General features: G+C 40.4%; 1 protein-coding gene across 1 annotated transcript in view; it reads right to left on the bottom strand.

The window, feature by feature from the left end:
• Nucleotides 1–24,322, bottom strand: part of LOC107192530 (dynein heavy chain 1, axonemal-like) — a 155,937-nt gene extending 131,615 nt beyond the window's left edge. The window contains exons 1-24 of the mRNA XM_015581850.1: nt 24,268–24,322; nt 23,939–24,126; nt 23,395–23,669; nt 22,527–22,856; nt 22,325–22,451; nt 21,663–21,833; nt 20,348–20,695; nt 18,983–19,198; nt 17,803–18,062; nt 16,751–17,222; nt 16,239–16,274; nt 15,859–16,153; nt 15,486–15,617; nt 15,079–15,399; nt 14,668–14,849; nt 14,453–14,581; nt 13,746–14,291; nt 12,971–13,197; nt 12,065–12,307; nt 11,153–11,266; nt 10,527–10,782; nt 9,392–9,554; nt 9,138–9,248; nt 7,052–7,143 (exon numbers count right to left, since the gene is read on the bottom strand). Coding sequence (XP_015437336.1) covers nt 7,052–7,143; nt 9,138–9,248; nt 9,392–9,554; nt 10,527–10,782; nt 11,153–11,266; nt 12,065–12,307; nt 12,971–13,197; nt 13,746–14,291; nt 14,453–14,581; nt 14,668–14,849; nt 15,079–15,399; nt 15,486–15,617; nt 15,859–16,153; nt 16,239–16,274; nt 16,751–17,222; nt 17,803–18,062; nt 18,983–19,198; nt 20,348–20,695; nt 21,663–21,833; nt 22,325–22,451; nt 22,527–22,856; nt 23,395–23,669; nt 23,939–24,126; nt 24,268–24,322 — 5,289 coding nt within the window. The remainder of the gene's footprint in view (nt 1–7,051; nt 7,144–9,137; nt 9,249–9,391; nt 9,555–10,526; nt 10,783–11,152; nt 11,267–12,064; nt 12,308–12,970; nt 13,198–13,745; nt 14,292–14,452; nt 14,582–14,667; nt 14,850–15,078; nt 15,400–15,485; nt 15,618–15,858; nt 16,154–16,238; nt 16,275–16,750; nt 17,223–17,802; nt 18,063–18,982; nt 19,199–20,347; nt 20,696–21,662; nt 21,834–22,324; nt 22,452–22,526; nt 22,857–23,394; nt 23,670–23,938; nt 24,127–24,267) is intronic.
• Nucleotides 24,323–25,971: the final 1,649 nt, after the last annotated feature.

Here is a 25,971-nt window from a genome sequence, read left to right as displayed (position 1 = left end):
ATGAAACGTTGGGACGAACGTGAAGTTCCACGGTCGATTCGTTTCGTCGGCTGGCTCGACGAATATATCGCCGATCGGATAACCGTGAACGGTTATCATCCGGATCTAGAACAGACTGTGTGTTGGTTGGATCGAGTTCCAGTGGCGTGGGAGGAAACCTTTGATCGGTCCTTGTTAACGGAAACTCGACTCCTTTCGAAGCCACTTCCGTCAGTTTGAACTGCGTCGGATACGATTGCCATCGAAATGTTATGTTTTCGAAGGAGATATTCTTTTTCCATCTAGATCGACGATTTATATTTCGTTTATAGACGCAACGTAGCTGCTTCGAACGGAGTATGATTCGAGAGTGGTTTGACGTGACGCTCTACTAGTGGCCACTTTTTATGTTTTGGATATTGGAGTAAAAGTCGAAGAGATCGAACGCAACTGACGTGTGTTTGTGAAACAGATCGTCCTTAGAGGATAAACGTACTATTTGATACGACGAGACGGGGTCGCTATTAGTGTAATTCTACTGTTTTTAGAGTCGAATTGGGGGGGGGAACTGCAGACGCTTCAATTGTACACGCCGAGTCGCCGGTCTCGGTACTGAAAATTGTTCCTGACGAACGATTACCATGATATTCCAGTACTGGATGATTGATTCCGACACGTTTGTCGAGACCAAGTTGATTCGTTTAATGTTTATTCGTTATCTGCGTGATCGAGGCGCCGGCTCGTACGAGATCGAGAGAGAACACTGTATGTACGTCGTTTTTCTATAGTTTCTACTTGTCGATGTTTATACTTAAAAGAACACTGTGCTTATGTCATGTTCGTTAGTATATTGGACGGAAAATATTACGAAACTCACGCGTTGTTGGTTCGAATGCGGATAACAGGCCCACCGAGTAACCTCAGCTCCCTCTTCGAACAAAGGTACGTTTCTCTTTATTGTTTTCTAATTTTCTGTCTTGCTTTCGTAGAACAATTGTCCCTCTGTATTTTTAATTCTATCCAGCCGCATATGTATAATTCCCACCTATTTCTCCAAGTAACACTAACGTTTATTAATCCATGGTTGACGAACCCGGGTAATTTGTGACCCAGACCTTCAGTCTACCGTAAGTTGGGGTAAACTTTGTCCCCAAAATCAGACAATAATCATTTTTCATTTTGCAGCTCGTTCGCAAAAAAACTAAATTTAACAATTTGCAGAGCTGCAAAATGAAAGATCATTTCTCTGACTTGGGAAAAAAAGTTACTATGACTGAGTTAAAGTTACCCCAATCTACGCTACGCTAAAATACAGGCTGAAAAGTATAAGGAAATGTCCATACAATATTTCAGTGTGGGTCAGAAATGCCGCCTTTCACGAGCCCGTCATACGAGAGTTAATATTATTATTATTATTATTGTTCAGTATTATTTAATCGTATCTTCGCCCTGAGCAACTTATCCGGAACGAGTCCATTCGACCTCTCCCCGGAAAAATAAAACCTCGTCGCCAACGAAAGTCCTTTTATGGCTCGAGTCAACTAAACAATGCTGTTCCCGACTTCCCGTAATTCCAGAAGAAATTCCGTCAGCGAAGTGGGGGCAGCTGGGTTCGCGTAATGGCGGCCATTTGCTCCGTTGAATACCCTCGAAGACATCCCTCCGACGTTAACCCTCCTTTTATCGCGGAAGAGGAAACGTCCACTGACCCTTGTGTCCCCGGTCGAGCCTGATCAAAATCTAGGACTGAAAATGTACGGGGACGATCGTCTGGGCGAGGGTTGCGGATACGCGATAATAATTGAACCGAGGGGGCACTCCTTAAATCTTTCGCGAGTCAGCTTAGCGGATCGAGGATCCACCGACGAACCCTTTTCTACTGTTCCTTGGATCTTGGCGGTTGAAAGGGAACTAGGCCAACAACTCTACGCGCTTTTCCGGTTTCTTCAGAGTAAGGTTATGTTACCCCCCTGAACGTTAGAACCACCGAACCCGTCGAAATGATTTCAGGTTTCTTATTTTACTATTGTTGGCTTCAGCGAATAAAGGTGCAACATTACAAATATTCAATTTGTAGTAAATTGTAATAAAACCGACGAGTCTTCTTGCGTTTTCTTTTTTTTTTTTTGAAGTAAGGTTATGTTACCCCTCTCAATGTTAAAATTACAAAACCCATAAACATGATAGATTTCAAGTTTCTTATTTTATAATTGAAGGCTTATTTCGTCATTTATAATTGAAGAATAAAGATAGAATGTTATATACATTATGTCTATAGGAAACTCATTTGCAAGCTTAAAAGTTATTTTTCCTGCGCTTGCCTCTGTAACACACGTTCTTCAATCACTTTGTAGTTGTTTTATATTACGATGGCACAACGTCAAATAAGGTTCTACGTAAAAAGACACCGCGTGCCACCTTCGGTCACTGAGGAAACTCAATATGTATTCAGAAAAAGGGTCGTATAACCACTTCGTTCTTCGAAGTTATATAACTCAATTATTATTCAGTATTACATAAATAAACAAAAGTAGAAGTTCGAGATAGTAACTTCTTTTTACCCGACTGAAAATAGTAAAAAAAAGCTAGGGTCGGATCCGACCCCACCTTGCCATTTGTGGGCTAATAATCCTTAAGAGGTTAGATAATAATCCGAAGACTAACTTTTGTGGGTCACTGTATTTCTTGAAACGAAATAAATACCATAGAGATGAGAACAATCGGGATGATCAGCGAGCGTTTACCGCGTATCTACTTCCGAAAAAGATTTTAAATGTTTCACCCACCCGTGCAAACTTCTCATTTCAGGCAATTTCCTGTATCGCGTCCGATGTGTTCGTGTGCTTTAATTTAAATTTAAGTGGACACTTGGCAACGTTACTTTTTTTTATTTCACAGAAGAGTTTCCTAATTCCCAATTTAACAGGTCAGCATTTTAAATGAGAAGTGGTAGGGCGCATCGTAAATTAACGAGGGTAAGACCACCCGCGTTAAGTAGGCCAATGTGGCCCTTGTAGCCGCCGAAGGCGACACACCGGAACACCGTAGAGATCGATATCGTGCTACGCAACTGTTCGCGGAGAGCATTATCTCTGTGTATAACGAATATTACGGTTCCGAGTAATAATCGAGGATCTTATCGACGCACGTTATCGCTCCAGGGAGAGACAATAAATAATTGTTCAAAGATAACAGGCCGCTTGCCTGATGGAATACAGCCTCGCTAATAGAAACATGTACGCTATGTCAACGATAATCTTAACCTGCTCGACACACGCCGCCTATCTGTCCCCTTAGTTTTTCCTCATCCGTAAATAACAACATAACCTCCTCGTCACAATTACCGACTATCAACGCTTCCGTTTATCACCCACGCCACGTGTTCCTTCGGCCTAATGTAACTTAAATCACAAAACAAACTTCATCCTCCTTTCGTCGAAAATTTATACATCCTTTGGAACGCAAATAACTCGATTTTCCGCCAAACCGAAGCAATCTATTACCCCGAACGGTTCTAATTAACTCACGAGCCTCGCGTGCATCCACACGCTAGTCCATTAGGAGCTTCGCGAACAGGTTAGCGGCACGAAATTAGAGATACAGATTTACTCGAACGAAGTAGTTAACTCGTAAGACAGGTAACAAGTTCATAGCACGAGATGAACTGTTTGTTAGTAGGCAAATTACGCCAGAAGCTGCACGTTAAGTGCACGCGCAGGGCAATAATCATACCGATAATCAGGCTTGACTCGTAGATTCGGAGGCACAACGGGGAGATTTGGTTACTCGAGAATTAAAGCGCCTTACCGGGGCATTTCGGCTACCTGTAATCCTCTTACCACGTATCGACCAAACGTATAACTTACATTCATTCCTACTTGTGTACAGTGAAAACGTGCACCGAAAGTGCAACGATACACACGGTTCATAAATGTGACCGGTAAGTAATACACGATAAGATGATGTAATTTAATGTAACGTGTAGACTGCAGGTGTTATTGTGTAAAATTCAGTATGCAGTATGAAGAGTTAAATACAATTTAACGATAGAGTGAACGGATTTCCGTTCGATTCCCGTGTCCATTGCTTTTCATAGACATCTGCAGTCTAATAACGAGTAATGATAATCGATGTCGCGTAATGTATTTGTACAACGAATCTATTGCAGGCGCGTACACAATGTGCACAGAGTGGGCTATACAGACTCCTCTCGATTATCATGCCGAACTGGAGTCTAGGACAATAATCGTATAGGGAGAAATGTTTCAGACCATCGTAAATTCGTTTTTTGCCCAAAAACTGACCCTCGGCAACAAAGTATGCGCTTGACAGTTTCCACGGCCTCTCCCCACCCCCAGTGGTGGGGATAACGTCTGGACAATAATCGTGTAGAACAAGTCAAACGATAATCGAGAGGAGTCTGTACACCGCGTGACACCAGACGCTTAGAAATAACACGAACGAAAGTGTAATGTGCGTGAGAAAAAATATGTTACGCTCGTGATAGTTCGTAGCTACATAAAAAAAACACGTGTATATAAACATAACCTATAAGCACGCGTAGATTAAGTGTACCCTCGGTCGTCACCAATTAATGTTAACCGTAACGTACTACTTTTACACTAGACGTTGACTTTTGCAAGCACCAGTGTCGTTTGTAAATATCGTACTGTAATTTATGTATTGCATACAATACGAGCACTATTACTCGAATCAATGTGTAGAGTCAAGTGTAATATATATGATGTCAGATCTCGCTAACACTGTTACTATCTTTCTATCTACACTTACAATCCTAAATAATAGTATTCACCACCATTACTATCCTACGAAAAATCTGTCCCGACCACTTAACCTAGAAAACTTTAACTTTATCCCCTCCGTCATTTCCAAACGGTATTACTCGATAAATAAATCAACGTCTTCACACACCATTTTTCACATTTAGGTCGTGTACTCTTGTTTTCCCTTCCTCGGGTAAGTTTTTTGATACACATTCATTTTTTTACGACGGTGATGAAAACCTATATAACTGAATCAGCAGAACAAACAGACCAAGAATCGAATCCTGGTAACCCGATTTCATCTTCGGATCTGAAATCACAAACAGTTTCCCCTTCAACCTATCGGGCCTACCTTTGGTTTTTATTCGAGTCCGCAGTCACCTTCTCTCGGCCCGTGCGATCGACCAAGGCGTTTTGTACACGAATGGTATTGCTCGGTTCGACAGATATACCCTTTTCTCTCGCGTAGATAGACAGAACCAATCTGGCGCGAATAGGGGCACCTTCGAAATCCCTGTTTATCCACGTCTATTATACGCGAACAGTGAGCCGAGATCCCGGAGGTTCGTCTTGTCGCGTTCTACCTTGGAGTGAAACAAGGCCTTTTTACCACACAGAGAACGGTGCCAGCAGTTCAAGCATTGCTAAGAAAATTCCCTATCCCTAGGGACAAGATGACGTCACACAGAGCTATATACCAGGCTTGGACATTATCCAAATAAACTATTTGGAAAATGTTCATTAACATATCACCTTATCTGGCTACATCTTATTTGAAATACAGACTCCTCTCGATTATTGTCCAGAACTCGAGTCTGGGACAATAATCGCGTAGAGAAAAATGCTTTCTAATATCTAACCACTGGTTTTATCACATTTTGGGTAATGTTAATATATTGTTTTATATATTTTTCAACTTCTGTTCTCTACCACGTGACGAATCACCTATCGTCGCTGGTCTACGATGTCACCGAAGCATTCGGACAAACGGTATCGAATTGAGCGTGACACGAAACGGAATAACAAGCGTCACAGATTCGTATCGAATTGAAAAATTTCACGCTACACGAGAATAAAGCTATTCGTTACGGAAATTACTGAAGTGTTCGCTGAATGGACGGTTCGCAGTTCTGCACAAATTTTCCAACAACACTACACAATCAACGGGACACGTATGACCTTTTTTACAACGTCGGGCAATTATCCTGTAGAGAACGGAAAACCTATTTTTAGACTCCAGAGGGATCGCTTGTTTTACGCAGTATAACACTATGACAAATATATAAAAGTTCTTCCTCCAGAAATATAAAAAGTCATGATATAACCTGCCCATCCTCTAAAGGTTAATCTACAGTATATTCAGTTCGAACTTTTGGCATTTTATACACCTTACTTTTCAACAAATCAATATCGATTTATCGAATGCGAGGGCGTAATCTGAAAATGTATTTGATTTTACATCTTCGAGCTAATATTTCACGTGTACCTCAGGGACACCCTGTATGAATGGTACCTGTTGACATGTAGAATACCACAATTTTTTAACTCTTACAACAGTATCATAAAATACCTTTGTTTAGGTCTTTGTTATTAACAATCTAAGTATTTACAGAAAAAGCAACTGAGACATTAAAGATACTCACGTTAGGTGGAACACCCTGTTCACTATTTCTGAAATTTTAATTCATATAACAACCGTAGTACGTTAACTCGTGTTAAGGACTCACGTATTAACAGTGTGGAATAAATTCGAAATTTACGACCTCCGTTGGCTAGGACAGTTCTCATTTTAAGTTCGCGCAAACACAGTGACCATAATGGCAGTGAACGTGTCGAGATTACCTTTGTACCCTCACAAACTCTGCTTCTGTTAGGGGAAAGAGTAGCGTAATTGGAAACAAGTACTGAAATAAATTTTAAACTGAATGTTAATTTGACATAAATTTCAGTAACTTTCGAAATCAAGAGGAGGCCCTTCCCCTACGTCACTGTTTCCCTTTGCGGAAGCCGAGTTTGCACGTCAGTGTACCATCGAAACTTTGACCGACGGGACCTTCCACGGCCACCGAATATTTCCATGGACCAGCGTGTGATCCTCTTTGGAAAGGTATTTTCGCCGCGGAATGCGTGCTCGAAATCTCATTGAAATGCTAACAAGTCAGCGGAATGAATAGAGAGCCCAGCCGGCTCCCGTTTGGGATTTTCGATTATACGATCCGTCACCGAGGATCCTTACGCCGACGGATTTAATTCGAGTGGATTCACCCTGGTTTTAGAAAAGCACTTACCTTCGTCTTCGCCGACCCAGTTGGTCCGACCAGCATTAATCCGTGCCGCACCACTGTCGTTTCGTACAGCTGGATCACTTTCTTCACGAACTCTGGAATCGAACGAACGGAGATTTAAACGGGAACACGTTCACGTCTACTCACAGTTTCAAATTTCGTCGAGGAACGAAAGTAAATCGACTTCGTTACGCGTATATTCGTTTGCAAGCTGATTATTCTTTTTTTGAAAAATTTCACGACACGATAGATCGTTAACCTCCTGAGGAATAACGATAGGTATGTGTCAGAGTTGGGAAATATGTAATCTTATTATATAATCTAAATTGCAATTACAATGTAATTAAAATTACATTTGTATTTTTTTGTATGATATTTGTGTTGTTAGTAGACGAACGTTAAAGGTGATTTGTTGTACGAATAATTTACAGAGTGACGAAATTTTTATTTGAAAATATTCCTGTCGGCACTATCCAAAACTGATATCACCTTCATAAGGGATTTAATACATAATGACATAGATTGCGTCAAATTACTAACGCGTCCTTAATCGTGTGAACCAGTGCACCTTGTGCACTTCATATATGCAAGTCTACTCGAAGATAACGAGGTTGATCATCAAATCTTGGAATACCTCGCTTCAAAAGACTGCGTTCCAGTTATTCATCAAAGCCCCTGTCTGAATCGCCTTACGAAGATTCATGGAGATGAAATTCTTTCCCGAAATATCCTACACATTGTCTAAAGACACGTTTCATTGGATTAGGAGATTAATCGAAATTACTTCTGAATAAAGCCTGGAGGAAAACCAAATGGTAAGCGATGTATCTAATACATATGCATACAATGTAGCTACGCATGTTTGAACAGATGCTTGAATATCGAAGGGAAATTTCCGTTCCAATATGAAATTTTTCAAATCAAAAAAATAAGTAAATCAATAAATTCGAAGAATTGGAAAAAAGTTCATTCAATCGCGAATAAACGAACGTGAAAATTTCAACTCGTGCTGACATAACGAGACTTCCATGAATCCCGTCGATTCCACCTACACGATTACATTTTTATCTCTTTATATCGACGTTTATTTTGAAGACACTTGTTTAATCTTATTTTCACGATTATCTCAATGTCGTCGATTCCGACTGCTCGACCGTTCAGTTCTATTTTCAGGGCCACGTTACATAACGTGATTATTAGTAAACTAATCTATCGATATCCAATCCGGCCTTCCAACAGTATTCTGTTGTACAGGTTGTTAATAAATATGTGAGATACTTTCGCAAGGTGTATTCTACATATCAAGCTGAAACGAAAATCAACAACGACGAAATTTCGCTGGAAGCTTCGTTTTCGAGTTACTAATTAATGAAAATACGGTTGAAATACGCGCAGACTCCCGAATCGTTATTTTAAAATTGTGAGACTGATATATACGTTGCATCTTGTTAATTTGAAGTCGAAAATATCGATATTAAATCAACCTATTAAAAAAATTTGTTTATTTACTTTTAACCTTTTTATGCGACTAAAACTTTCAAGCGACCATGCACTCAAACTCGCCAATCTCGACGGCCAAGTGGCGAATTCGTTTCGGAATATAATTTACAATTCACCGTAACGCACGAATTATATCGCCGTGAACGCTTCGTGTAATTAGTGCTAGTTAGTTGGATTAGTTTCGATGCGATTGCGTCGAATATCAAGATGTAATACGACTCCCCTCGTAACACCTGTGCGTTTCCAGGACTATGGTGGAACGATAATAAATGGCTCCTCGTTACTTGTTTAGAAGTACGCATAAACTAGAGGGGGCGGGAGAGGGAGGAGAACAGTCGTTTTCCGGCTGAATAATTCAGCGGAAAACTGTTCGAAAACGGAAACAAGATAATTAGGGCTCGCCTCGTGGCGAAGAAACGTTTTCCGTTAATCACGCTAATATATCAGCGAGGGAATCATGTGCCCCGGATCTGTACTAATGGAGTCATCAACTTGACCGTGTCCCTATTTTTATCGCTCGCCACAACGACAGGTACATGTGTCAAGAGTTTATTCGAATGGATTTTACAACAATTTTTGGTTGACTCACCGTCGATTTGTTCCAGACCCATTCGTACGATCGCCGCACGGATCTCTGCGTCCAGGACCCCGTAGTCCACTTGTTTCTCCTCGAGGCGCGGGAACAGGTCCGACACAATACCTAAGTAACACCAGAACACTAATTAGCAAGCTGCGAATGCTTTTGAAAAATACACATTTTGACGGAATAAAGTTCACAAAAGTGAAATTTGAATAGGAACTTGTTTCATTTATCGAAAGGGTGCATGGTGAAAACTCACTCACCGTTGAACAAAGTTAAATCGTCCTTCAGGAACTTCGGAACGTTCACGTCCCGCAACGCACGTAAACAGATCTGCTGCTCGTTCAGATCCTTCTGTTCCCTTTTCAAATTTCCCGCAACCGCAATCACCGTCTTCACCGCCCGCATACCGAAGTCGTAGTGATCCTGGACGAAAATAAACCGGCCCCGATAGACGGTTAAATTTCACCCGATTTGTTTATGTGCACTGTAATCAGAATCGACCGTAAATCGCGAGTACGCGCCTACGGGAAACGGATAATTCGGGACCGTGCCGAATGACCTAAACAAAAATGGCTGCCGTCTACCGCCTTATACTTTCGTCCCAATTCCTCGAATCAATGTCTGTTTATAATTGTATCGGACAGAACTAAGTGCTGACATAGGATGGTAAATGAATTTTATCGATGAAGTTTACTATTGTCAAATCTGGATCCCGAAAATTGTCAAGAAAAGTTAGGAAAACTAGAGAAAGCAATTAAGGTATCTGTCGATCCAGTCACGTTTATTCGATTCCCCTTTCTCCTAATATTGTTCCTAACAGAATTTTCCAGTAGGAACCAAGTTTCTCTCATATATGACCGTATAGTTTGTTTTTTATTACAGAATTGGTAAAGTAACATTTAATTAGCCCTATTCATTGCAGACGCCCACGTGATGTACAGACAAAGCTCGCTAAAGAGAAGGATAGAAGAAACTTATCGTGTTCCCTGTCACACCCTTCTCACAGCCTTCGGGACAATTCCACCGGGGGGTGATTAATGCCTGTCGCCTCGATCGTGCATGGAAAACACGACGTCGAGCTAAAAGCCGTAAACCTATACCCGTACTTTCCCCTGTTTTTTAGGTTAAACAAAAAAAATGGATTGACCGACGGTGATATACCGTTCGTCGCATATTTCTTTTCAAGATACATGGTAACGGGAAAAATGTATATTCACGGTTGGAATTTTGATAGCCTACGGAGCAATATGGTTGAAGACCATGGCACGCGAAATAGGGTATTTCGGATGAAACGTTTCGTAGCTACACCGAGCGCTTGTCCAGAAATTAAGTGTCCAGGGTAACGAGAGAGCGTTTAACATGTTTCTGGACAGAATGTTTGAACTTAGTACTTGCCTGTGTGCTCAACTGTTCCGAGCTCAGCTTGAACGTCGTCGTTATTTTCGCGGCCAACGCTTTCGCCTCGGTGAAACCATACGAGAACAGTGAAATTTCAGCGATCAGCGCGTAGTCCGGCACCATCATCGCGACCGGACGGAACAGAGCTTTCAGATTGTCGGGTAATTCGGTGCGACCCGCGTAACCGGGATTCATGGTAATGAACACGGCGCAGGAAGGCTTCAACACTATTTCTTCGCCCTCGAAAACGAACCTAGAAGGACACATTCATTGTGTCTGTAAAAACACGCTTTGACCCTGACCTCGACAATAATCAATTCACCAATTAAGGGTCACTTCGACCAATTTCAGTTAACTTTATTCGACGATTAACTCGATCGGCAATGTAGCCAACAATAAGTTTTTAACACGTTGACTGCCACAGTGAAAAAAGGCTATACGTAGCCAGACACACTTTATTTCGTTTTTTTAAATCAGCTTACTATATTACCGCACGATGGCATAATGTGTTTCAATTGTTCGGTTCTTTCAGTACGGTAAGATAGACCGAGGATATATATAAAGGGTTGTTATTAGACAACATATACACATGCATTATTGATCGAGGTAAACATAGAACTCACGTTTCGACCCGCATCTGCTGTGCTTGTTGAATGGTCATGATTTGCTGGGCGATCACCGACAACACTTCGATATCGATCCGGTTGAATTCATCGAAGCACGCCCACGCGCCAGAGCTGGAATCATCAAATTCGAGACAGAAATGATCAATTGTTGCTATCGAATATGGGTGGGCTCGTATGGTCGTGCTTACGAATGATTATTTACGCTGGCGCACGGTAAACAACAGCTCGCTAATAAATTAAAGCAACGAGATTTTTCAATAAATATTCGACACGAAACTAATTAGAGAGGAAACAAACGCAGTTGCTGCTATTATTACCCGAAACAAATGAATATCCCTTTCAAATAAAATAAAAAACGTTGAAACGAAACGCGCCCATCTGAACGCGAAATTCATCCCCTCATTAAATGTGTAATATTATTTTACATTTAAAATTGTATGTACGTTCATTCGACGGGTAATTAGGAACGAGTATATGGTTAGTCACCAATTTACGAATCGTGCTCGTATACAGGATGATAAAAAAAAAGGGTTCATAACTTCTAGGGTAGATAGTACTCGACAAATAATGAACAAAAGTCCTAAGAAACATGGGTCGAAAAATTAATACTTTTGAGGTTAGAAACAATTTTTCTTTCGGTTAAAGCTGAAAACAATGGATTAATCTTATCGTTTCTTCTTTTTATGGTTACAGAAGGTTTTCTACAATTTGTATTACTGTGTTTTTACAATTTTCTTTGTTGTTTCCATACAATACGATAGCAACCGAAGCAAGAAAGTCACTCGCGTTAATGTGAATTCATGTGTATTTAAAACTAGGTTATCAACATTTGGCGAGTACTGTTTAACCTATAAAGTGTGAGCCTTTTTTTTAATTACCCTGTATAATATTCATGGAGATGAATAATACCTGGCGAGGCCTTTGAAGAACTTCCCCATCGACATGAAATCCAGCTGATCCGAGCAATTGAAAACGACGCACTGAATTGCGAACGCTTTCCCGAGATCCTTTGTGGTTTCCGTTTTTCCGGTTCCGGCCGGGCCGGCGGGCGCCCCGCCGAATTTCAAATGGAGCGCCCCGGTCAGTGTCAGGTAGCATCGATCGGTCAGCGGAGTAATGACGAGTCGGCCGGTATTTCCCAGGTACTCGTACCTTTTGACAACCAAAACCGCAATCAGTCCAGTATATACAGGGTGTTACAAAAAATCATTCAATATAAAAATGTTTATATCTCGGAAACGGTTGACCTTTTAAGCTATGTGTACGAAGGCTTTTTTATTCAGTACAGTGTGTCCTATATACTAAATACTGAACGGCATTTTTTTAACACCCTGCATAAAGGGAACAGGAAACTGTAGTGCAATCGAATGCATCTAAAAGCAATTAATCCCTGTTTCTCATGGTGCACCAGAAACAGTTGCAATCTTTAGCAGATATTGTTATAGTTACTTAACACTAGAACTACCAAACCTGGTAAAGTGACGGAATTCAGATTTATTATTTTACAGTTACTGAAATCACAAATGCACTTTCGTCGGTATTCATATCGACCTTTAATTTATTAGGTATATTACATAACACTATATTATATAGTACAGAGGTTAACATATTTCGCAATTTAATTTAGTATACATTCAAGGCTGGTAGTTCTAGTTTAAAAGGCTTATCTGAAAATGACCAACTACGGTGCGTAAGAAAGGTTCTGCTTAATTTTGTTTACCTGTTTACAGAAACATCCAGCATCTACCAATTTTTCTATCCATGCAGTCGACAATAAAATCTAATCTAGAAATAAATAACGTGTTTTTCACTTACCCGTACGGAAATTCGGCGTTGACAGCGCGCACTTTCAGATCGGTATCGTCCACCCAGTAATATCGTAACTGCGATATCCAGTCGAAATCGTTGATGTTCGAAACACGTTCTTGGATCAACCTGTGGGTAACATCTCTCGCGTGCACCTCGATTGTGATCACCGCCTCCAGCATCAGCCTCTGTATCTCTGTTTGCTGGCCCCTCACCAATTCTCGTAAACCATCGAGCTACATATGAGCGTAGTCCCGCGTCAATACAATTAGTAAACACGCAAGCACTTCGGTTTGTTTATTGTCGAATGGCCGAAATCGAAGCTAACCGTTTATCAAACTGCACAACTCTTAATTGAATAAGGGCGTACGTTGCTACATTTTATACATTTTATAGGAAAACGTAAAACCCAATTCATTGCTCAGTGTAGCATCACGGATTATTTACTTTTTCTGTACTTCTCCTAACCTCTAGTGGCAGTGTCGAGTACTAAAGACTCTGCCAAAGTGTCTTTTCCCCCTCCCACGAGGTACCTTTTTCAAAAATTTGTAACATACGCCCTTCTTCTCATGAACAGAACATTCTACATCGTTAGGATCTAGAAAACACATTACGTGTTCGAGTAATATACCTAATACCCAAAACCTAAATGCCTAACCTAACATCTTTGGATTTGAAATGCAAAGTCGTGATTCTCATAAATATAGCATCAATGGCAGTAGACGGATACACGAGTGTGCAATAAATTCGCGTGGTTGATAAAATAAAGAATTAAGGAACTTACGTGGCCCAGCATTTCCTTGTAATAACTTCGAAGAGCGTTCCCGCGAATCCCCTGTTCGACGTGCGCGGTCCAATAAGTCTGGCCGCAGCAGAGCGTCACCTGTCCCGGCCACATATAAACCCACTCTTTTCTCGGTGTGGTCTCGACGACACTGAGTGCCTCACGAATGATTTCACGTATGGTGTTTCGCATAACCCTCTCCAGATCGCTCAGCCAATATTCTACGGTACGTTCGGGATACATGGACGGCCGGAATATCACCTCCTCGCCCTCGGCCGAGTACATTCTTGTGATCTCCAAGTCCTCCTCGAACCGGACCTGTTGTATATTCTCGAAACACTTGCGTAGATGCGGCTGTACCGCGTGTACGTTCTTCGCCTGCGCCAGGATCTCAAGCAATTCCTCGTCGCTGAGGAAGTAGAAACGCGGGAACGCTCTTCGTTTCACCTCCAAATAGTTTGATAGACCTTTGTGCACCACTTCCAACAGGCTCTGACACTCTTGTAGGCTCTCCAGAAGATTTATATCGGGACACGTCCTGATGATCTGCAAACGAAAAAATGTACGAAAAGATGACACGGGAAGGAGGAAACAAAACGGGGAAACGCAAATGAAATTATAAACACGATCAATGTGTCGATTGGCCCAACGGCAATAATTCCCGACCGAAGCAAATTACATTTCCACACGGTTGAATCGAAACTCACATACGGATGCTCGTGGGCGTTCTTCATAATTCGCCTCCAATTCCGTTCCATGGCGTTGTATTTTCTTGTTTCCGCTGGCAGCTGCGTACTAATGTCTTCTGACGTAAATATTGGCTCTAGGTACATCCACTCCCTGCAACAAAAACCGAACTTTCGCCGTTAAATATTTAAACTGTAGCCCCCCAGCCAGGATCGTCAACTTATTGCCCCCTAACCCGCCTTTGTACTTCCAGCCACAAATTCAAAACTTCCTCGGTTATTTTCAGCTTGTACTCCCACTCGTTGATCTCATCCTCAAATACGGTTTTCAAAGGACTGAAGCTGAGCTGTTGCACGCTGATTATGTGATTCTCCAGAAGCATCATCGTCTCTTCGGGGACTTTTATTATGTATGTACCTGTAGGTAACGTAAAGGCAACGATTTTGTTCAAACCGGAAGTACCGTACCCCAAAATGGCATTTTAAAACATTCATCCTTCAGCAGTATACAAACGGTAGGTACTTTTGAATAGGTTAAGATATTTGCTCTCGCGAATCGTAAGTATAAACACATTTCCGTTTCGATCTACTGAATAGCTTTCGACCTTTCCGTCCATAAACCATGAACAGAGAATCTGCATGCTCACCAGTGTTCTTGTACGGGAGTATTTCCATGACAATCGATTCCCACTCTTCCATCATTTTATTCAACGTTCGTTCAGTAGCGTACTCTTTGGCAGCCGTATCGGCGACGGTTTTCACCAGTTCCTCGAACTGCTCGATACCGAGCACCAATAGGGTTTTGAACGTGATCGACGGCGTGAGCACCATCTGTATACCCGTTTGCGCGCTCAATAGCTCGAAGTGTCGATCTTTCATCCCCGGATTACGTAGAGCTTGTATCAGACCGATGTACGGCTTGAATTCGTCTATCTGATCCCTTATCGATGTGGCTATCGCTTGCACCTCTATCAGATAGAACAACGTCGATTCAGAACCGGGCGGAGACGGACGGGATGTGTAATCGTTTTTAGGTTAGAATCTGTCTGTTTACTCGGATGTTCCTGGAACGTTCTGGCAGCCCGGGTCATTATTCGATACATGTCCATTACCAGGCTGTCCACTTGGCTGCCGTCTATATTGACCAGAGGATTGTCCATCCATATGTCGTACCATTTCAACCAATCTATCGATTACAAGTGAATTCCAGGTAAGTCACTTTATTACGGAAACTACTGGTTTGGATAACGAATGTTATCGTTGTCGAACTTTTCAAATCGATAAATCTGTCTCAATTCGTGGACAGCAAAAGATGTCAGAACTTCGAAGTTTATTATTTTTTAATATTACCATCGTATATCACGATGGGATACAGACTGATATTCGATAAGGGGGATTAGATTGGAGATCGACGTTTGAAAGCTTGCCTGAGGCGGTAACCCATAAACTTCTGTACGGCTCGAAATCCCTTATAAGCTTCTGCAAATGCTCGAACGGCACCACTTTCATTCCGAACAGCTTCTGTCGTTCGTTCAGTAGCAGCCCTGTCTCCCGACATTCGGTCATCGTTTTCCAAACGCGTTTCACGTCGAGCGCGGTCTCGTGTATTCGATTCATGTCTGACTGGAGGCTTATGTTCTGAACGTTGCCCACCAGCGTGTCGATTTTCTCGAGCAGAAAGACCTCGTCCTGCACCTGAATTCTGTAGAACTTCTCTTGCTCCTCGATATGCCACTCGATCGTCTCCTCGATCTGCAGGATTCAAGAGTTGTGTAATTCTTACAGAGGTTAAAGTACAGTACTCCACCAAGTAAGTATTCAAATCTTGCAAGGCATTACTAATCTCTAACACCTTATTTTTATTACTATTACATCGTATTTTCTATTAAAATATAAGCACTGTTAACCAAAATCTTGAGCTGTCCCCATTCCCTTTCGCTACTCGAACCCAAAACTAAGCACGACACAGACAAGTCAGAAAATTAACCTCTTCAGGGACGAATAGGTTAAGCTCAGAAACATTTTTTTTTATTTTTCAGCTGTACTTAATTAAAATATGTCAATATTAACAACCAACAATTAGCAGAGTACCCTGTTTTGTCAAAGAATTTCCTAGTGAATATTTAATTACAATTTTAGAATGATTCTTGTATAAAAGAAAAATGAAACGTGCACATACGTGCCAGTATCCCTCAAGAGATGAAATGGTCATAACCACAACGGGGGACGTGAGCAATCGTCGAAAATACGATAGAAAAATTGTAAAACAGCTACCAGTAACGGCGACAGGCTCGATTCAATGGATTTGCATATGTGTACCTGCAACTGAATCTGAAGAGGAGACCCAATCGCCTCCCACTTCGCCTCGAAGTCCTGGTCGGACAGGTTCCACCAGAAATTGTCCAGTACGTCGAAGTCTAGTTTCAATTTATCCATCCTCTCCTCCAGATTCTGCACCCGAAGCGGTATGGTCTCCATCCAGTCGCGAATCTCGAATATATGCTCGATGCTCTGCGGCTGTTCCTTCAGCTTGATACGTATCTCCCTGTATTCGTCCAGGATCTCGTCGACCCGGTTGCGTAACCTCTCGGTGAGCATCTCGAGCAACCCCGTGGAACAATCGTGCCTTTTCTGCATCAGGAATTCTTTCAACGGCAGCACGTTCACGTTGAACGGGCCGATCGGTATGACGTTCGGCAATTTCGCCTCGAGGCTCAACTTCATCCCGATCTGATGCGATATCGCATCCTTTATGTCCAACGTGGTGAGATCCTCATCTTGCTTCAGTTCGCTGAACAGCCGGAAACGGAATTTCATTTAGCCACTCGGCTTCGAATGAATTAATCGGCACCGGAATACTGGGAGCTTAACCTCCCACAGGGAGTGGAAATATTTTATTCATCGCGAAACCAGGAAGGAGTTCAATACTTTGCCTCTGATATCACGGTATATCTCTATTCATATCTGGTCTATCGATTGAGACATTTCCACGATTGCAACGGGCATAGAAGAAATATTACTAGAGATTCTTCTGAATTTTTTTTGTTCGGTTGAACATGGAACTTTGAAACTGGGTTGTCTGGGCTGGTTAATCATTGAACAAAATAAGCAAGTGCTTTGGGCATCAAGGAGGCACCACTGAAATTTTCCTAGATTCACCATGGACCAATTTCAACGTATCTTTTTGAAAATATATAATAGGAACAAACTCTTCATACACCCATATCGAGGATACATCGATTTTTCAGATTTGGTGAAATTACAAATTGTCTTGTATAAAAATAATCTGTTTTTCAATAATATCGATAAGAAGAAAAGTGGAAGGATTTCATACATCAGTTCTACAAAAATAAACGCCAACGGCTACTTACTCGATGTAGTTAGCGATGTTTAGATTGAAAAGCTCCAGGAATCTGTGGAATTCACGAGCGTACGCTTTAAGTGGCACCGTGGACTTTTGGTAAGCCAGCGTTAAACGGTTCCGGATGTCGCACACCTGGTCCTCCAGCAATCCGACTGAACTCAGGAAAACATCCGCCGGGAACTTCAACGCCGGGAGCAGAAACGGATGGACTTGTCGAATTTGATGGCAGGCGCCGAGGGCGGTGTCGTACAAGGAGACGATTGTTATCTTGACGTGAAGTCGGAGAAGCGTTCAACAACGGCACAATAAATTGGGGTAACTTTGACACACTTACAGTAACTATATTTGAAATCAGAAAATGATTATTTTCCATTTCCCAGCTTGCAAATTTTTAAATCAATTATTGATATAAAATATATATTATCATACTATTGTATTTATTGATTATTATGCAAAAAGGTATTTTTTATTCGTATAAAAATACCTGTAAAACATCTGCAAAAACGAAAATGATAATTATCTGACTTTAGGAAAAATTTATCTCTAACTGAGACAAAATTACCCCGACTTACGGTAATTCACATCTTTTTGCGAGATTTTCCGCAAAGAATGTTCCTCGAATGACAATGAAAAAAATATTGCAATAAATAAGCGTGCTCCAGTTTCATGTGCCATTCAGGGATCCCGGAAAACCGCTATCTCACCATCGAACCGAATATCGGTAATCATGAATCAGCGTCCAGAATATGGAATACTGCCAAAAATATCCGGTGACAGCCCTGATTTACTTTTTTTTTTTTGGTACAATCTGGACTTATTCCATGTGCACTATTTTAAAGCCAGGGGGTAGGGAGGGGCACTTGCACCATAATTTTATGCCATTTATTTTTACACACACAATATTAGTTACTATAATACAATATTTTTCTCCCCTGAAGGGAGTTAAAATACAATTTCTCCCCTTTTAGGATATAGCAAAGGCCACTTTCCTGTGGCAAAAAATTGAATTTTAGCCCCCTTTAGACGAGAAAAATATTATATTATTAGTAACTGATATTTTGTATGTAAAAATGAATGTAAAATCCATTTAAAGTAATATTATGAAATTTACTTTGATCAATTTTGCCCCCCTTCCCGATTGATTGTCTACGCCCATGGAAGTAGCCCCGAAATTTGTCGATCCTTACCCCGAATTGATCGGGATCCGTGGAATAATATGCCACCTCGTTGTTCATTTGAATCTCTATGTTGAAGAGTGGTGGATAGGTGGACGTGAACTGACTCTTGACGAAGTTGCTTCCCCAGGTGAAAGACTCGTCGACCCCTAAAACGCAGAGCGCAGGGTTCTCCAAGCTCTCGCCGTAAGACACGATCGAGTTCTCCACCATAATTCGTAGTGCGTGCTGCGTAAATTTCGAAAATCGTAATATGAGAAGACTCTATCTAAAAAAAAAGACTATCAGGTCAGGTAAACGCACCAATAAATAATTTTATAACTACTAAAGTCGAATTTTAAATGATAATAATATGAATAAATATTTGCTACCGGAAAATTAAATTTGTTAACATTTCTACCTTTTTTTAATGTACAGATGTCAATTTTGAAAAATTAGGAAAATGTAATTAATTAAATTAAAAATAATAAATACAGATTTCACCAATAAAGGAACGTTTCTAACTAATAGCGCGAAAATTATTTGAATATGAAGCAAGCAATTGGAAAAAAATAAATACTTAATCATTTGCTTATTTTAAGAACTTAATTCACTCGGTTTCATATATAAAGTTCATTCATTGATACGTGGTCATTCATCGGTGCATCCATCCTGTACACTGTGCACGATACAATGCCATAGAAGTGTTGGAACGTGTACACAACAAGCATCTCTCTCATCGTGAAACCGCTATTATACCCGACACGATTAATCCAACATCAGTTATTTACTGTCTCGATGGGATTCTGGTAACGAAGCCAATGAATGGGGCGTTATATACGGAAAATTCCAGTAAATTCAGTGGAAACGGTAATAGAACGATCTAATAACCCATTATGTAATACATCTATAATGTGTTCCTTCAGGGAAACTGTACGCGATAGAATCGTGGATACTAGAAAGTAACAAACTGAAGCACGGTTTTGACAAAAATATTTGTTTTTTTAAGGTAATTTTTTTAAAAATATTTTCTACCAATATATGGACAACTAGAAAGAGATACAAAATTGAATTAAACGTCCTTCAGATATTTTTAAAGAAAGGATACTTCGAATAAAAAGGCTGATTTCTTCCTTAAAGTCAAAAAGTAGTACCAACCAAGTACAGCAAAACTTTTCGATTGGCCATATAAATAATCGAGTAAAGTTACAGAAACATGGGCGAGCATGTAAATACGTTAGCCCCTCCTGCTGCTACTCTCTCAGCTCGCTAAAGAAATCACGAGTTCGTCGATCGATCGACTCGCGACCAAACACAATCTAGGGTAAATGTTATTGCACAAGGATGGAGCAGCGTGTGTAGGTTTGTTTGTATTTCGAAAATCGATTGTTTACACACCTGCATGCGCAACGTGGTCAGGTCCATGAAACGCTTCAGTTTCATCACGTCGTACACACCGTGGATTTTTTGCTCGAGATTGAACCACCCCTTCCCGACGTCGCGCAGGCACATTCGGACTGATTGCGCGATCTTCTCGAGCCACGGCTCCTTCAGGTACTTTATCACCGTGCTGGTCGCCAATGAATTCATGTCCTCGAATTCCCATAGCTTCATGATCCTTCCCTGGGTAGAGGCGAACAGATTCATCGAGGACACGTGGATGCATTCCGCCACGATGCAGGCCATCGCGTCGTACACCTCCCTCAGCACGTACAACGTGATCCAGTGAGTGAATTTTTTCGTTCCCTGAACAAACAATATTATTCAAGGACAGATTCCCTTATAGTCGCTGATATTGGCTGTTGTTTATAACATTGTTTATTTATTTATTTAGTTATTTAACGGGTATAAACAGTTATAGATTATTAGAAAAACATCAATATGTTATACAGTATGGAATTAGTCGCAACAGGAAATTTTTAATAAAATATTAACTAAGATTAAACAGTTCTTAGTGCTCTATCTAGGGATGTTTTAAAGTATTCAATAGAGCCACTGAAAAAGTCATTCAGATCCGTGAATTTATTGGCTGATTTCAGGATTCGATAAATTGGAATTAATGTTATATTTTCGTTCTACAGACTCCTCTCGATTATTGTCCCGAACTCGGGTCCGCACCGGGACAATAATTGAATTGGGAGAAACGCTTCAGACCTTCGTAAATTTTTTTGCCCGAAGCCTGAGCCTCGACAACAAAGTATGCGTTTGATAGGTTCCACGCCCGACCTCCCAGTGGTGGGAATAACGTCTGGACAATAATCGTGTAGAACTAGACGACAATCGAGGGAAGTCTGTACTTCAACGTGTTGTAATAGTATAGGTTTCACCAAATTGTGAATCTCGCGGTCACCTCGATATCGAAAAAAATAAGGTATACAAACATAAAATTGTATGTTAAATTAATACGTTTTTTGATACAATCAATGTGTAATGCGTTATTTTGGATAATATTGACATTATTCGAAAAGTCGAAAGAAATGGTATAAATAGTAGTAAATAAGAATATGATATACATTGAAAAATACAGATTGCAACTTTGTTCTTGGAAACACTACGAACTTTACGGACGACCCTATATTTCGTGCAAGTAAATGTAATTGCCAAGCAGTGTTCCAGGAATTTTGTAATTTCACCCGCCCACCCTTTCGTGAGCTTAAAAGACGGATTCTTTTATGAAACGATCCAACATACCGTTACGGGAACGAGGAGTTACCGTGAAATTTCCCATCCCCGTATCGATCTTTCCTGTTTTCGGCACGCTGTCCTCGTCCATGCTCGGCATCCACGTGATGAATTTAAACATTCCCGGATTCCGCTCTATCATTCGCCTCCACATCAGATCGCACATTGTCCGTTGATAGTCCAAGGAGATCTCTTCGATCAGCTGAAAAACAGTTCGATTTTCTGCTTAATATATCGACGGGGACCAAGCAGAGTTGGGCATTATTTAGATACAAAATATTTAAATAACTGTTCGAACGACAAATACTGTCGAACTTCGAATAACGAATAAAATTTTTTTATCTTTTATTCGTTATTCGAAATTTTTATTTAGATAAAAAGTTTGCCCAACTCTGAGACAAAGTTAAGGGGTTAGCTCACTTCAGAGCCTAAAAATGATAGCAATTTCTTGGCGAAAATGATGTACATATTTTAACAAATTTCCTATTTACTTCATTATTTTGGCAAAAATATTTTCAAAATGTAGTTTCCATGTTTAGCGTCCAAAGTGGGCTAACCCCTTAAGACTTTCAACGAGGATAATCCTACTGTGTCATTGATCTCTAAACAAAAACAGTCGAACACATTAATAGTTGACTAGTTGTCGCAGTTAATGTGTAAAATAAAAGTCTTTCTGGACAAACGTTTATGCACCGTCGATATGAACTCCCGTTTGATCCTCAAGTGTCGTCTCACGGTCAGCCGAACAATGGCGTCCTTCTGCGTCTCGCTCAAAGTGTCCATACCGTCCAGTTGCATGCAGTCCAGATAAAAATTGTATCTACATGAAAATTTCGAAAATTAAGTAAAAAAAATCAGGTGTGAATAAAGGGGAATATAGTATGGTTCTGATAACTTTATGGAAGCTTCGGCGATTCTCCTGCTTTCGACGGCCGCGGCCACCCTCTTGGCGAACAAATTCGGGTGTTCGGAGTAAAATCGTACGTAGAGTCTGGGTACCGAGTACGATCGTTTGCTTCCGTCCGAAGTGATCACCGACCACAGTCTCTTGTCGTAATCGTAATCGGTCACAGCTGAGTCACACCAACAGAACAGATTGTCCAGCATATCATCGACCTTGTCGAATTTTTGTTCCTCCTCTTGAAGCCGCGGAATGAACACGTTGGATGGTAACGGGGACTGTACCCCGTTAATGACACCGAGATTCAGCCTGTCTTCGATTGTTCTATTTTATCGGAAATCAATAAACACTATTGTGATAAACTTTCATTACGGACTCGTTCCATTGTCGTAAAGTTATATTCATTTGTTCGATTATTGAGATAACTTCCGGTACACGTATAGGGAACGGTATAGGGTAAATTGCTATAATATTAATAAATACTTGGGTCGTGAGAAGTAGATTTTTTAATATCTGTAAGTTTTTATAACATAGAGATTTCAATTTGAAAAATTGGAAAAACTGAATTAATTCTAGTGAAAGGAAAAAATATAATTTTCACCAATGAATGAAGAATATTAAGGAAATGAACATTTCTACACAATCGTGCAACAATTGTTCAAACATAAAACAAGAAATTGAAAGTTATCAACATTTATTCATTTGCTTGTTTTAATAACTTAATTTACTCGTTTTTATGTATAATGTTCATTACTGCTGCGTCCACCCTGACTTCAAATTAACAGAATCAATATTTATTATAATTTTATAGAAGAGGGAAAAAATATTCGTATCGATTAAATTGGCTTTTGTGGTCCTGTACCTACGCTCGTATTCCTCGTCGTCAAAAATCTCTATCGGAAACAAGTGCGCGGTACCGAACAGACCGTAGATCTCCTCGCGAGGCAGTAAGGGTAAAATGGCGGACGGTGGTAAGATATCCCTCGGTGTGATCCCGACGGCGTCCAAAGCATCTTCAGTGTGTATGCTTCGAAATAGCTTCCGTTGTCTCTCCATCGCCACGTTTCGCGGTAATCGTTTCGGCTCCACCTTCAGTTCCATTTGCACTTTCGGAGTGAACGTTTCCGCGGGGAACGTCTGAATCGACGAAATATCTCTTCGATAATGTGCACGTAAAACGGGCGAGATCGTAGAGAAAGGAAATACAGAAAATTGCACGAGTTCGCGTAATTCGATCAAAAGAAATAGTAATAATAGATAAAAAAAAGTTTAAAATGAAGAATACGGATAAGTTTTATAAAATTGTCAAGAAATTACTGGTAATTCATCTTGGATATTATGCATCATTAAGCTTTTTCTATAAAAAAATTTGTAATTCTTATGGGTGGCTTTCTTTTTTTGCTCACAATTGTTCGATCCGCGTTGAAGCTCATCCATCTTTGTGCTTCACCGAGAAAGTTATAAGTTTCCTGGCCTTTTAATTCTTGCACGGAAGCACTGTGGTGTTCGGTGAGAACTTGCCACGCAAGTTTTGCCCTTCTTGGTGCAATGGCCCGTAGAACAACTTCAGGCCTGACAGGATCTTCCTTTGTGCCTATACATCATATTCATTCATTTACAGTATCGATCATACGTTGGTCAACGCAGTTTTAATGGTTTTCTTATTTCTGTCTCTTTTATGGTATAGAAATAAATGGAATAAATGTAATTCCGTACTGATCTTTTGGTTACTCACCTGTAATGATTTCAGAATAATAACCTCGTTTCTTGAGCTTGGTTTTATTCTCCATATCTTCCGGTTTACTGTACGTTATTGTAGAAATTAATACAAAGAATTCTTCATACGAGCTATGTACAGATTAATTATTAAAATAAGGTAAAGATAAGGTAAAGTAAAACTTGGACGTTTCTGAGGTTTCGTAACGGTAAAACTGTCTATTCTCGACTACATCTATGAATTGAAGAAAGGAGACCTTTGGCGCGTTTGATCCACAGATCATTTCAATTTCTTTGTTATCAACAGTTGAGAAAATGGACATTCTGGGAAAATACAGTAGGCGCCCAATAATCGATCATCTCGGGGCTATAGAGGGCCGAGTTTCCAGGAACTGATCAATTAACGAGTGCCAATTAAACGCGCGCTTTCCCCACCAGTCGTCCGATTATTTGTGCGACGCAGAGGCATATAGGGTGGGCTGGATGTACGCACTTCTGGATCATTTTAATTACATATCTCCGTTATTTTAAAAAATATCCAGAAGTTTATTCACAAAACTGGGTTAGTCTGCAGGGGGGAGGAGGGTGGCTATTACATAATAATAAGGCAAGATAAATTGTTCGAAATGCATCATAAATGGGCATTTTGGCAATGTTACATTTTATACGTTCCTTTTTTTCGTTCTTATATATATTTTTTATCTAATAACGTGATATAAGAATCTTAATACGAAAAATAAATTACCTTCCGGCGATTGGTTAATTTTTACACATAACTTTATTTAATCATCATTTATTTACAGTAATTTTATTTATTGCGAGAAATAATATAATGAACTTCAACCCAACTAGAGCTCAGTTAACCAAACTTCCACAATATTGCCTGGTCTGCGTGTTCTTCATTTTCCCCATAAAGGAAAGCCTCTATCTATTATTTAGTTGGTGATATCTGTCGGATTGTGTTTCATAAACTTTGGCGTAATTGTCAAATATTTGACGGGATGTATTTATCACAGATGGTGTTCAGAAAAACATCGTATTCAAAACTTTGACAAAGGGGCAATAAAAATACCACTAAGCATTGTACATCAATGCTTTCCATCCAAAACGAATTGAAATAACAACTTTTCGAAAATGGCCTGGGATATGTACGCGGTTAAATTCATTCATTATTCGTAGGGTACATTGGAATGTAAGTTCTCGAAAAGTGGTCAAACAAAGGCATAAAACATATGGTTGTGGCATTGTTTATAACCATCGCAGGGCGGCGAAATGAAATTTCTGAGAAATCGTCCTTGTGCATCTGTTATTCCGTTTGAGGTGAGTCAGTGCTCGTTGAGCTAACCGGAGGTATACGCAAAAAAAAAGGTCATACCGGCGTGTCATATGGTACTGAATATTTTATTTCGTTAAACTAGAAATTGAAGTGGGGCGGGAAGGACAGCTACCCCCACCCACCGAACCACCAATAACGATGTCCCTAAGATAACCGAATCAACCCATCGCGAGCAGTCAAAGACGACTTAAGGGTCATTCGTCTTGCACGAGTTGAAGTGACAAGACGTAAAGTGAATTCGCTCCCATCGAAGTGTACGTGATCTTTACTTTTCACATCTAATCATTTATACCGACTATTAGTGCCTTCGTTATTTCTTTATCGTTACTTTCGTTTAATATTTATTCAATTTCGAGTAAATTATCGTAAATTAATTCGATATTACGG

This window comes from Dufourea novaeangliae, unplaced genomic scaffold (assembly GCF_001272555.1).
Source record: "Dufourea novaeangliae isolate 0120121106 unplaced genomic scaffold, ASM127255v1 scaffold1, whole genome shotgun sequence".
Classification (NCBI taxonomy): Eukaryota; Metazoa; Arthropoda; class Insecta; order Hymenoptera; family Halictidae; genus Dufourea; species Dufourea novaeangliae.
Note: the sequence above shows the minus strand (reverse complement) of the source record. Positions and strands in the feature narration are given on the sequence as shown.